Here is a 13,350-nt window from a genome sequence, read left to right as displayed (position 1 = left end):
GCACCCTGCTGCACCCTGACCCACTGCCATACCCTGCACCCTGCCCTGAGCCCCCTGCTGCACCCCTCACCCCTCCTGCACCCCAACCCCCTGCCCTGAGCCCCCTGCTGCACCCCAACCCCTGCCATACCCTGCACCTGACCCCTGGCCTGAGCCCCCGCTGCACCCCTCACCCCTGCTGAACCCCGACCCCTGCCCTGAGCCTCCTGCTGCACCCCACGCCCCTCCTGCACCCCAGCCCTTCCCTGAGCCCCTGCTGCACCTGACCCACTGCCATACCCTGCACCCTGCCCTGAGCCCCTGCTGCACCCCTCACCCTCCTGCACCCCAACCCCTGCCCTGAGCTCCTGCTGCACCCCCACCCCCTGCCATACCCTGCACCCTGACCTGAGCCCCCTGCTGAACCCTGACCCCCGGCCCTGAGCCCCTGCTGCACCCCACGCCCTCCTGCACCCCAGCCCCCTTCCCTGAGCCCCCAGACCCACTGTCAAACCCAGCACCCTGCCCTGAGCCCCCTGCCGCGCCCCTCCTGCATCGCGATCCCCTGCCCTGACCCCTGCCGCACCCCTCATCCCTCCTCTGCCGATTCCCAGGCTGTATCTCTGCAGCCCCCATACCCCCGCAGGCCTTCACAAGGCCTCAGCCTGGGGAGTTACCAGGCTGGAGCTCCCCAGCTCCTCTTGCCTCTCCCCAGCACTGCTCTGCCCCAGGTGCCCTGCTCCCAGGCAGCCTCCCTCCAGCGCTAGAGAGAGACTCCTCTGCCTTCTGGCCCCACAGGCCTTGGATCAGGGCCAGCTGGGCCCGGATTGGCATGGCCCCAGCCGTGGCTGCTTCCCCAATCAGCCTAGGCAAGTATCTTAATGAGTAAAACCTATAAGTCCCAGGATGGACTGCAGATTCCTAGGGCTCAATGAACTCCGTGCATAGCTACTGCAGCTCCCTCTAATGGGAATCTAGCATGTGGCTATTGGATTCCCTGCTTAGGAAATTATGAGAGAACCTATGGACAAAGGAATGTTTGCTGTGCCAGGTAATGCAGGACTGGGCTTGGCTTCACAGATGTTTTCGGCGATCTAAGATGTTGGAGTTATAGCTGAACGATCCTCTATAGGGCCAATACATGTAATACCCACACGCATACACTCATCTCCACTAAACACAGTGCACAGTTACAGTTGTTGTTAGACACTCAAAAGAGTGAGGAAAGTGAAAGGTGGCAGCAGGTGTACCTGACACATCAGGAGCATGGGGTTCATGCCAACGTCTGCGTGTAATGAGGATGACTTACTGTTGCCGTGCGAATCATAACTCAGAATGTCTTGACTTTTTATATATGCAAATCTCAACCTCCGTGTTGCACTGACGGGTTTATTTATTTTTGCATTTACTTTCGCTCATTCTTAAACAAAAATAGAATAGGAAGAGAGGCCCACGTTTGTGCAAACGTGCGTCAGGAGTTGAATGACTGACTATTCAAATGAAGGGAGTAATGTTCAATTGGACGCTCTCAGACGCCTGTGTGATTTGACTGTCTGACAATATTGGATCTCAAGACTGAGGTACAGGTAAGTGCATGTGTTTTACTACAGACAGACCCACACAAACTCAGTGGCAACCCAGGTGGAACTGTGCAAAAGAGAGGGAAAGATGGTGTTGTTAAAAGACACGGCATTACCATAGCACCTAGACCTCAAAGCGGCAGCTTCATTCTGCTGCCCAAACAGATACACAATAAGAGACCATCCCTGCCTCAAAGAACCTACAATCTAAACAGACAAGACAGTCACAGGGTGGGAGGCGAAACTGAGGCACAGAGAGGGGCAGGAACTTGCAGAAGGTCACCCATCAGGTTGTTAGCAGATGGGAGCAGGACCCACGACTCCAGGTGGTAGTCCAGGCTCTATGCGCAAGGCTGCACTGCCTCCCAGCAGCACGGAGATCTTACCGCCTTTGCTACTGAGCACATCTGTGACTCTGAGCCAGTCCCTTTCCCTTTCTGCACCTTGGTTTCCCCATCAGGATAATGGGGAAGCAATGCTGAGCTGCCTCTCGGCGTGGGTGTGCGGCTGGCTCCATTAGCATTGGCAGGGCCCAGAGACCTGGCATGTAGGGCAGAGGCAGAGTGTTGTTATTAACATGCACGCACCCAGGGAAGCCCTATCCCAAACAAACTGGCCTAGTTACACATTTCACCACAAACTCAAAGCTCAGCCAGTATCGGGGAAGGTTCACGGATCGAGGGAGCCTGGGCCAGGTCAGAGCTTGGGGTAAAACCCCCATCCCGTTTGCAGCAGCATGTGGCTCTGCGTCGTAAAACCAAACAAATCTCAGTGGGTTTGACTGAGTTTTGGGTCTTCTGCTCCCAGAACCTCAGGGGAGCGAACCCCACACCGAGCAGAACCCCAGGCAAGACTTGCGCCTCTTCCCCAGCGTGAGGGGGCCCGATTCTGTCCAGCACTGGCCTGCAGCACAACCTGACACTGCTCTCCCTCAACACCCATTCCTGCCACTTCCCGACCAGCCCCATCAGGTGGCGCTGTCCCCCCCGCAAAGCCAACACCAAGGAGCTTTGCAGAAGGAAGAGCCCAGGATGGGGCATGAAAACAAGCTGTGCAGTCCCGTTCTGAAGGCTCACGCCACGACTCGCCCAGCCTTTAGTTATTTATTGATTCTTTATATGCAGCATGTTTTTAATATTTCTAATCCAATTATACCCAAATTTATCAACAGTCCATTGAAGTGAAAGGCTGCTGCCTAGGGAGATTTGCTTGTAATTACTTTCATGCTTTTAATTAATTGTAAGTGAGGTTTCCATCCCCCCCCACCCCCAGTCTGCAGCTGTTTCAACATATAATTCATTCGATGAATCAGAGCAGGAAGGAGGCTTCGGAAAGCCAAGAAATTCCTAGACTCTCTAGCCATCCTAGGTCTGCTGGGAAGGGGAGATGGAGGTAGGAGATGAGCCCTGGTCACTCAGGGTCCAAGCTTCGTAGACACCAGGCAGCTAGAAGAGATCTCGCAGGAAGCAGGGGTGGCTCTAGCCATTTCGCCGCCCCAAGCACGGTGTCATGTCACGGGGGGCGCTCTGCCAGTCGCCAGTCCCGCAGCTCCGGTGGACCTCCCGCAGACACGCCTGCAGGAGGTCCACCGAAGCCGCAGGACCAGCGGACCCTCCGCAGGCAAGCCGCTGAAGGCACCCTGCCTGCTGCCCTCCCAGCGACCGGCAGAGCGCCCCCCGTGGCTTGCCGCCCCAAGCACGCGCTTGGCGTGCTGGGACCTGGAGCCGCCCCTGCCAGGAAGCCAGAAATAGCAATTAGCGGCTTGGCTTTTACAAGCCGCTTCAGTCCCAGGATCTTGTAAAAACACTTAACAAGCCATTTAAGTGAGACTTGCAGCCCCCCTGGAAGGTTGGGAAGTGTCACCCTTACAGATGGGGAAAGTGAGGCACACAGATTAAATAATTTAGCAGGTCAGTGGCAAAGATGGACGTAAAAGCCAGGAGTCCTCCTGGCTCCCAGTTCTTAGCCCTAAGCCATAGACTGACGTTCCTTCTCAGAGCCAGGACTCGCCAGTCCCCTGCTCTAACCACTAGTCTACATTCACCTCCTGCAGCTGGCTGTAGAACCAGGAGTCCTGACCCTCGATTCTCAGCTCCAAGAGTGGACCGTGCGCTCTTCCCAAGCTGAACCAAACTGCTGCCTACCCCCAGACATGGCCTTTGTACATCTCTGCTGCAAACTGAGGAACTCTGGGCTTTGTGTGTGGGGCGCGGCTGTGTGAAGGATATGGCATCTCCAGCCTTCTTCTCGAGCAACAACTGACCACCGTGGGAGCCACGCAAGGGTCTCCTTTGAAACAAGGACGCACGCCATTGCACCTTCCATAACAGACTCATCATTAATCCTCAGAAGGCCAATCTGGATCTCCAGAAGCTAAGCCCTAATGTGCTAGCATCCGGAGCTTCAAAGCCACTAGCCCTTCTCTCTTTCAGACCACGTGCCTCCATCTGGCTTTGCAGCCCCAGTGGCAAAGCAGACCCAGCTGCTCACATGTGGCAGTCCACCCCCAGCCCCTCCCAGAAAACTTGGCCGATCCTGTGTCTGAGCTTGACATTGCTATCTCCCCAGCCAGAAGGGCGTGCAGAATCCCCAGAATTTATGCCACTTCCTCTCCTCCCTTGGCTGTGGAGCACAAGCCAAGCAGAGCAGAAACCCTGCTTAAAGAGGGTTTAAACCCTGACACTCAATATCACAGCCCTACAGAGCTCATGATGCTCTCCAGTCCCTTGCCCTTCCCTGCCTCACCTCTGATGGAGCTGCCACCGTTGTCCCCAGGAATCCAGGCCAACGTGATGGATGAAGCGGAGGTTTTAGATACAGTCAAGCGCGGCTGGTCCGGGGGAACTAGATCAAACAAACAGCACAAAGTCACTGAGCGCATTTCACACTGGAACCAGAGCCAGGCATCTGCACCTTTAGAGGGTTAATTTCAAATACAAGTCCCACGCCCATGGACAACCAGGGATGGCCCTCTATCCTTTCATCCAGTTGGGAAGAGACATGGAGCTTCCCAGCTTCATCACACTGTGGAGAAAAATCTAATGGTTGGATCTTTGAGGTTCAGATTTTGGGGGCAGTTTACAGGGTGTTCAGCAAAACCGAACATGGAGGGAAATTTTTGCATGGGAGTTTTTTTAATTCAATGTTTCAAACATTCCCCTGGCAACCCAAACACCAGCCTTGGTTTAACGCACCAGACCCAAGAGCAAGATGGTCCTGGAAAAGAAAAGAAAACAAAACAATCCCGTCTCACCTCCCTGCTCCACGGTGAGTGAAAAGCAAAGTGTAACAACAGCACCACTAGCAACTGGTCAACCAGATCCCACCCTCCCAGTGCACACAACTTCATGGCTTCATTCGCATCAACACAGGGAAGGAAATGCCTGGGACTCGGACACTGGGCTGCTTCTGCTCTCACAGAGGCATCACACTGATGTAACTCCATAGACTCCAGGGGGGCTCGGCTGGATGGCCACACCAGGCTATGAGAGACCAGAACCAGTCCAATAAGTACATTACTGGTGTGGGCACTTCCACTGGGCGAAGCGGTGTTTGGATGGGCTTGTGGAAAGCAATTCTCAGGCCCATGGACAAAACTCATTTAATTGTAAAACAAAACTTGACTCATGACAAAGTGTGATTGGCTTCGGGCAACAGTAGTTCATAGAAAAGGGAAGGCTGCCCCATCGGGGAACTGAAACAACTGCATGTGACTTAAGTGGCCAATCACAGAGCTCCAACAACTAATTCCAAGCTCTGATGAGCTGAATGAACAACCCCAGTGGCCGAGATGCAGCTGCAGAAAATCTCTGTCCAGCCATTTCCAGCAACAAGCAGATTTGTCATGATCGGCAAAGGCAGAGCAGGGCCGAGCATGCCAGGCTGGCACAGCCCTTACCTTGCACCAGCAGGTTGATGATGATGGTATCAAAGCCCCAGGTGTTGGTGGCGGTGCAGGTGTAATACCCAGAATCCTCTGCTTTCACCGAGCGCAGGACCAGTGTGCCATTGGCCTGGATCAGCCGGTGCCCGTCCACTGCCACCGGGATGGCAGAATCCTCGCTGGAAGGAACAAGAAATGTCAACAGTTCACCAGCGTAAATCCCTACTCGCGCCTCCCAGCAGCAAGAAGCTCCCAGCGCCTATGGATGGGGCTCCAGAGAGTGTTGTCCCAGGAGCCCAAGCGCTGCCTGGCCGCTCTTCCGTTCCAACGGCCAAGCAGCGCCCCCAAACGAAAGGTCAGCTCCTCCAGGAACAAGGACCTCTGGAGCTTTTCCCACCTCCCTGCCACAGGGATCAGGGCTCATCCGGAGAGGCTGCACGGCGGGGAAAAGGTGAGTTTTAGTTACCTGTCCTTGGTCCATTTAATGGCAGGGGCCGGCTCCCCAACCGAATTGCATGGCAGCCTCACGTCCTTCATCCACGGAGTGGTGACGGTGCCGCCGAAGGAGATGATCTTGGCCGGGGCTGGGGGGAGGAGGGGGAGAGACGGGAACATCAGTCTGGCCGGACGAGCCAGGCACACAGAGCCTGCCTAGCCCACCAGTGCAGACCCCACCCTGCTGCACCGGGGCTGAGATTCACCACCTTTGTCGATGCAGCAGAACCTTCTCCTAGCCAACAGGCAGAGAGAGTCCTACCCAGAGCCAGCACTAGGGCACGTGTCAAACCCGAGCCTGGATCCAGAGTGTGCAGTGGGCATCCCAGCCTCTACACTGAGCCAAATCTAAATGCCAGATGACCCCTCCCCCCGGACTCTGTTACCCGGAGAGAGACCCAGCTCCCCTCCAATCAGCCCCACTGCCCCCCTGCCCCAACCCATCTGCCCACCCCACAGGCCCTGCCGCACCTTTCCCAGCAGGCTCAATGGTGACCTTTTCACTGATGTTGCCGCGTCCCGCCGAGGTCACGGCCGCCACCCACAGCATGTACTGCTGCCCGCGGTTGAGGTGGGCGATGCGGTAGAAGAGTTGCTCGGGGCTGGTCTCGTACTCGCTGGGGGCCTGGCGGGGGGTGGAACGCAGCTGGTTAACCAGGACAAAGTGAACCCCCTTTCATGCACCTCTTCCCGCCCAGGCTTTGAGGCAGCCACCAACACCCCCTCTCCCCCGCCCCAGTACAGCCACACAAGTGATAGCAAATGTCTGGGCAACCTAACCCCTGCTCGGACAAGTCCTGGCTTTAAGGGACCACCCCAGATTATCCTTGTGTGACGGCCACCATCTCGGCTGACCCCAAGGCTCAGACAGGGACCTGCGGAGATAAACGCTGGAGCTTTTGCTAATGAGCACAGACTCCGCTGCTGGGGCGGACCAACCCACAGAGACTGGGCACAGAGGGACAACCTGCAACACACCTACATGTAGGGAGTGGAGAGGCAGGCACTCCAGGCAGGGCTGTTTGCCAGGGAAGTTTCCCAAAGAAGTGGTGGAAGCCCCAGCATTTTGGGTATTTTTATCTACATTAAGCAAATTGTTATTTGTTATTATTTACTACAGTGCTCTTCACGATCTCTGAAGTGAGGGCCACGTTGTCAAAAAACCTTCAATGTGAGAGTGGATGGGGGCCGAGGGGTTCGGCGTGTGGGAGGGGCTCAGGGTAGGGTGTGTGGGGGGGTGAGGGCTCTGACTGGAGCTGAGGGTTCTAGGGTGGAGCTGTGCACGAGGGGTCGGGGTGTGGGAGGTGGCCCAGGGGAGGGTGTGGGGGGGTGAGGCCTCAGACTGGAGCTGAGGGTTCTAGGGTGGAGCTATGCACGAGGGGTTTGGGGTGTGGGAGGGGCCCCGGGTAGGGTGGAGGGGGGGTGAGGGCTCTGACACGGGGTGAGGGTTCTAGGGTGGAGCTCTGCACGCGGGGTGTGGGGGGTGGGAGGTGGCCCCGGGTCGGGGGTGGGGGGGTGAGGGCTGTGACTGGAGCTGAGGGTTCTAGGGTGGAGCTTTGCAGGAGGGGTTTGGGGTGTGGGAGGGCCCAGGGTAGGGTGGAGGGGGTGAGGGCTCTGACTGGGGGTGAGGGCTCTAGGGTGGAGCTGTGGATGAGGGGTTTGGGGTGTGGGAGGTGGCCCAGGGTAGGGTGTGGGGGGGTGAGGGCTCTGACTGGAGCCGAGGGTTCTAGGGTGGAGCTGTGCACGAGGGGTTTGGGGTGTGGGAGAGGCTCAGGGTACGGCAGAGGGTTGGGATGCAGGGGTGAGGGCTGCAAGGTGGGGCCAGGGATGAGGGGTTCAGGAGGGGGCTCAGGGCTAAGGCAGAGGGTTGGGATGCATGGGGGGGGAGAGGGCTCTGGGGTGGAGCCAGGCATGAGGAGTTTGGGGTGCAGGCAGGCTGCCCCGGGGCTGGGGCCAGAGGACTCCCCCCAGCCCTCTCCCTGCCGGCAGCAGTTAGTTCCGGGGAAGGGGCCTATCTCCCCCCTGCTGGCAGCAGGGAGCTCCAGGCCGGGAGAGAGGCCCACAGCAGCCCTGCAAGCCCCAACTTGCTCCCCCACCAGTTCCTGCCCCCCCCCCCCAGGTCCCTGCTGTGTGGCCCCTTAGAGCAGCTGCGCGGCTACTTATAGGGCTGCATGGCTTAGAGGGAACTTAGGGAGCTGCACTTAGGGTCAATGGGAGCTGCCACTGGCTCGCGGGCCTTGCAACGCAGAACACTGATTTATTATCTGAATTACCGTAGCAAATGCCCCTTAACCCCATTGTGCTAGGCGCTGCATGCAAAGGGAGTCCCTGCCCCTGCCCCAGTCTCTGCCATCTCTAACATTAACAACTCCCGGCTAATGTCCCATGTAAGGGACGGCCCCAAATCCCTGCCTTTGCTTCTCCTCTGAACAACCCGCGGATAGCAACACTTGCTTCTCCAGCCCCATGACGCACCTGCACAACCCTGTAGTTCAGTTAACAGCACAGCTGCAGGGGTGGGGGCGCTGCCCTCACAGGTGTTCCCCTCACCTTGCGCTCTGACAGGCTGGGAGCACAGAGCGTAGTTTGTATGGGAGCAGGGCAGCAGCAGCTGCTCCCGGGGACTTCCAATAAAAGTTAACGTTCAGTGGCCCAGCGCCTCTCCCCGTTGCCTGCGTATGTCCCCAAGGAGGGAGGATTATAGCAGGCAGGCAGGCGAGACATGGGAAGGTGGGTGTGGTCGAGTTCTGAAAACACACCAGGCCTCTCGCTGGTATATTTCAAAAGGCTCATGATTTTTATATACAGGGAAGCTAGCAAAATGTGCAACCCCCCTGCTGCCACATCCCCTTCCTCTGGAGGTAGAAGGGTAGAGATGAGAGAGCCACCCCCTGTCTCACAATCACTGGAGAGGCCAGGTACACTCAGAGCAGCTCTCTCTCTCTCTCTCTCTCTCTCTGTGCGTTGGTTTCCTTGGCTCTAGTTTCTGAAAGCTAATTCAGCTCCGTTTGGCATTTCTCAATGCCAGTGTAAACTGGCTGGTGTCGTCATTTCTCCAGGGAGCCCAGTTCCGAGCTTCAGGAACAGATGGCGGCATCGGTGTGATGCGTTCCAGCGATATCACACTTCCGAGGGCCCACGGTCCCTCCTGCCGATCTACAGCACAAGCAAGGGAGGCTGGGAGGGCAGGAGCTCATGATGGCCCGATGGACCCTCCGCAACAATTTGCATTGTGACTGCTCAGTGTGAAACATGCAACAAAACATTCGCCTCATCCAGCCCAAAATTCAGTATAAAAAATACTGACCCCATGTTATGGCTCCCCTCACTTCCCACACTCAATTCTTTGTCCCCCTCCCACTGGCTGTACTGCACAGGGCCCTTCCTCACTCACCTCTCTGCAGAGCATGCAAAAATGCTGGAGCCCAGAGACAGGTTTATTTCCAATAAATACATGCATAAAATCACCCCACCCCCAAACCCACTCCACTCACATAACGAGCTGCCCCAGTGCAACCATAACTGCCTCATTCGCATTTAGGACTAGCCCTGCTCCTGCACCCTCGGGACATCAAACACACCAGAGAAGAAAACCTCAGTGCCAAGTCGGGTTTCCAGTTGCTCTCTCCCACACAACAGACCGCTGGAAAGGAAATCGGCAGAGCAACATAGCAACCACAGGACTCGCTGCGCACACAAGAGAACCATTTGGGAGCAGCAACTTCCAGGAGCTTGCACTAAGGAATTGAGGGCAATCCGGGGCAAGGGGCATTCCTGATCTTGCGGGAAGGGAGGAGGAGATAAGAGATGGGGAGTTGCTCTCGTTACCCATTCGTTATGAGTAGCAGTACTATGGTGCACCTAGCAGCTCCGACTGAGATCAGGGCCCACTGGGCTAGGTGCTGAGAGTAACAGGGAATCACTGCCCTGAAGAGCTTATAGTCTAACTAGACAAGACAGACCAAGGGTGGGAGCGGGACAAACACAGTGACAGAGCTGGTATTGGAGATCAAGGCTCCTGACTCCCAGAGCGGTGCCTTATCAACCAGGACACACTGTCTCCCTCTCCAATTCTTCCCTGAGGGAGGGCTCAGAGAAAAGCAGAATCACTTTTGTAGGCAGCCCCTGGCATTCAGAATGCATGAGCCACCAGAAGGGTGACAAACTATGGCTGGACTAAGGGTAACAGAGATCCTTGATGAGGAGCCGCATGGAATACAGCGGCTGTTCTCCTGTGCTCAAATAATGCAGCCAGTGCGTTACAGCCGCTGCTCCTGGCAGTGATAACAGGGAGAACTCACAGGAAATCCAGCGTGCAGAGGCTCTAAGAGATCTATGGCCACATGCAATGTTAGTCTTGGTCACCAATGAACCCCCAGGCACTAACAGGAGGTGGTCTCCTCACCTCAAAAAAGATATTCTAGCACTAGAAAAGGTTCAGAAAAGGGCAACTAAAATGATTAGGGGGTTAGAGAGGGTCCCATACGAGGAAAGATTAAGGAGGCTAGGACTCTTCAGCTTGGAAAAGAGGAGACTAAGGGGGGATATGATAGAGGTATATAAAATCATGAGTGATGTTGAGAAAGTGGATAAGGAAAAGTTATTTACTTATTCCCATAATACAAGAACTAGGGGTCACCAAATGAAATTAATAGGCAGCAGGTTTAAAACAAATAAAAGGAAGTTCTTCTTCACGCAGCGCACAGTCAACTTGTGGAATTCCTTACCTGCAGAGGTTGTGAAGGCTAGGACTATAACAGCGTTTAAAAGGGGACTGGATAAATTCATGGTGGCTAAGTCCATAAATGGCTATTAGCCAGGATGGGTAAGAATGGTGTCCCTAGCCTCTGTTTGTCAGAGGATGGAGATGGATGGCAGGAGAGAGATCACTTGATCATTGCCTGTTAGGTTCACTCCCTCTGGGGCACCAGGCATTGGCCACTGTCGGTAGACAGGATACTGGGCTAGATGGACCTTTGGTCTGACCCGGTACAGCCGTTCTTATGTTCTTACTCAGGCCCTCCGCTTCACAAAAACTACATGCCTCTGACACTAGAGCTAAACGAGAATCTTTGGCTTTTACCTCACTAGGAATGTTTCTCCCATTTGTTGGTGAGCCGGGTGAGGGCAGGGGCACACGAGCGCGCACACACCCACACCCACACACGAGCACACACACACACACACACACACACACACACACACACACAGAGCCAGGGCCGGCGCTTTCATTAGGTGATCCTAGGTGGTTGCCTAGGGTGCCAGGATTCGGGAAGCAGCATTTTGTGGGCTCCCCACGGGGCGCGCAGGAGCTTCCGGTTCCGCTCCCGTCGCGCCGCAGAAGGACCTTCTGCCGACGTGCCGCAGAAAACAGCGGCAGGCAATTGAGCAGCTCAATGACTGCTGCTGTCACCTGTGGCATTTCGGCGGAGGGTCCTTCTTCGGCAGCACGATGGGAGCGGAACCGGAAGCTCCTACGCGTCCCGTGGGGAGCGCACAAAATGTCGTCTCCCGAATTCTGCCTAGGGCGCCAGAAACTCTGACGCCATTCCTGCACACAGCACATGACCATGTGCAATGCATACCAAAGTCATTGACTCTGGGGCAGCCCTGTGTGGCGCCTCCTGCTGGTCATCTTGGGAATTAGCTCAACTCCAGCTCCGGAGCGCCCTCTGCAGGCCGGTGTCTCACCTGCCACTGGCCCCGTGTCTCTCCCGGAACCCGGTGCCCTTTACCTCGGGGTTCTGCCCCAGCAGTACCCCCATGCTCTGGGCCTCCCCTCCCAGGGAACCCTCTAAACCCAGCATGCCTCAGTGGCTACTGCCAGTCATCATCTAGCCCCCGCTCGCTGGAGCAGGCTGCAGTCTGTCATGGCCACTCATCATTGGCAAGGGGTTAGGACCTGCTGCCTTTGCCTATTCCCAGGCTGTATCTCTGCAGCCCCAGTACCTCCATAGGCCTTCACCAAGGCCTCAGCCTGGCGGTTTTACCAGCTCCCTTGCCCTTTTCCCCAGCACTGCTCTGCTTCGGTCCCTTGCTCCCAGGCAGCCAGCCCTGCCCACTCCAGGGCTAGAGTGAGACTCCTACAGTTTCTCGCCCACAGTCCTCTTATCAGGGCCGGCTGGGCCCTAACTGGGCTGGCCCCAGCTGTGGCTGCCTCCCCAATCAGCCTAGCTTGGCTGCTTTTAACCCCTGTTCTCCAGGAGTGGCACAGACTTCCTGAAACCAGAGGGGGCTGAGTGCCAAGCTGGGTTAGAAGGCACCTCCCAGGGCCATTGCTCCTCATCATCACGCCACCATAGGGGCATGGAAACGCTGCTCTCCCGACTGTCAAACAACTGGGAGCCATCCACCCAGCCCATCTTCAACATGTCGTTTGTCTGGTGTGCCAGTCACAGGGGAAGGGAAGGGCCGTGGGGGAGAGGGAATTCAACAATTAATTGTCTACTCTATGGAATGGATATTTTGCTTCTATATGTGTGTGTGTGTATATATATATATATATATATACATATATATATACACACACATATACATACACACACACACAGACCCATATACGTAAAAACACTTACGTGTGCATGTGTATAAACACACACACACTATTCATTCCATGGAATAGACTTAATTGCGTATACACATATTTACGTGTGTGTGTACACACATACATAATACACATAATATATAGTGTATATATGTTACAATATATGTAAATATATCCAATATATAGATATACATATATAAATATTACATTGTATACATAATTTTTTAACCAAATGACAGTTTTGACATTATGCCAAGAAAACAATATCGGATCCCAGCGGTTTTACCAGTTGCTTTGATGAAAAGATTATGTTGCCCTGGAAACCAGAGGCTCAGATATTGAAATGAATTTGAGAAGGAGCTTTTGATAAGCACTAGTTTGCAGACCTCCTGTCAACCTCTCCCCTCGTGAAGACGGGACGGGACCCTGTTTAATTTTTATTTTAATTTCGGTCAGCTGCTGGTGAGAGAAATGTCTCGTAAATTTGCCCTTTTGAAATCCGTGCAGGGACAACGGGTGAGATGCGTGGTGAAAGGTAATAAACAGATAGTGAGATTATGATCCAATGCAAATTGTACACACATTTGCACAAACCCCTCTGTGTGAATACTTGCCCCGTGTGTGGAGCTGAATCAAATCGACTTTCATCCACACCACTTGGCTCTATTATTAATAGTTTTTTTCCTGGCCAATTAATCCCTCTCCCCTGCTCTATGCAGCAGCAACACCCAGTTCTGGGTCCTGCTGCTGTGAATCCCGCTCCAGCAGGAGCAGTCGCTTTGCTTTTCCTTCCCCCGCCCCCGGCAAAGTAGAAATGGCATCAGTCTAGAAACCTGTCTACACCTGCCCCATGGAGATGGGGACATGAG

The 13,350-nt window shown here is 55.0% G+C and overlaps 1 protein-coding gene across 4 annotated transcripts in view; it reads right to left on the bottom strand.

Moving 5' to 3' along the window:
• DSCAML1 (DS cell adhesion molecule like 1) overlaps positions 1 to 13,350 on the bottom strand; it is a 349,813-nt gene that overhangs the window by 29,321 nt on the left and 307,142 nt on the right. For all 4 annotated transcript variants that reach the window (XM_039496725.1, XM_039496726.1, XM_039496727.1 and 1 more), the window contains 4 exons: positions 6,409 to 6,562; positions 5,909 to 6,026; positions 5,458 to 5,621; positions 4,305 to 4,403 (listed from right to left, as the gene is read on the bottom strand). In XM_039496725.1, coding sequence (XP_039352659.1) covers positions 4,305 to 4,403; positions 5,458 to 5,621; positions 5,909 to 6,026; positions 6,409 to 6,562 — 535 coding nt within the window. The remainder of the gene's footprint in view (positions 1 to 4,304; positions 4,404 to 5,457; positions 5,622 to 5,908; positions 6,027 to 6,408; positions 6,563 to 13,350) is intronic.

Source organism: Mauremys reevesii, linkage group 12, assembly GCF_016161935.1.
Source record: "Mauremys reevesii isolate NIE-2019 linkage group 12, ASM1616193v1, whole genome shotgun sequence".
Classification (NCBI taxonomy): Eukaryota; Metazoa; Chordata; order Testudines; family Geoemydidae; genus Mauremys; species Mauremys reevesii.
Note: the sequence above shows the minus strand (reverse complement) of the source record. Positions and strands in the feature narration are given on the sequence as shown.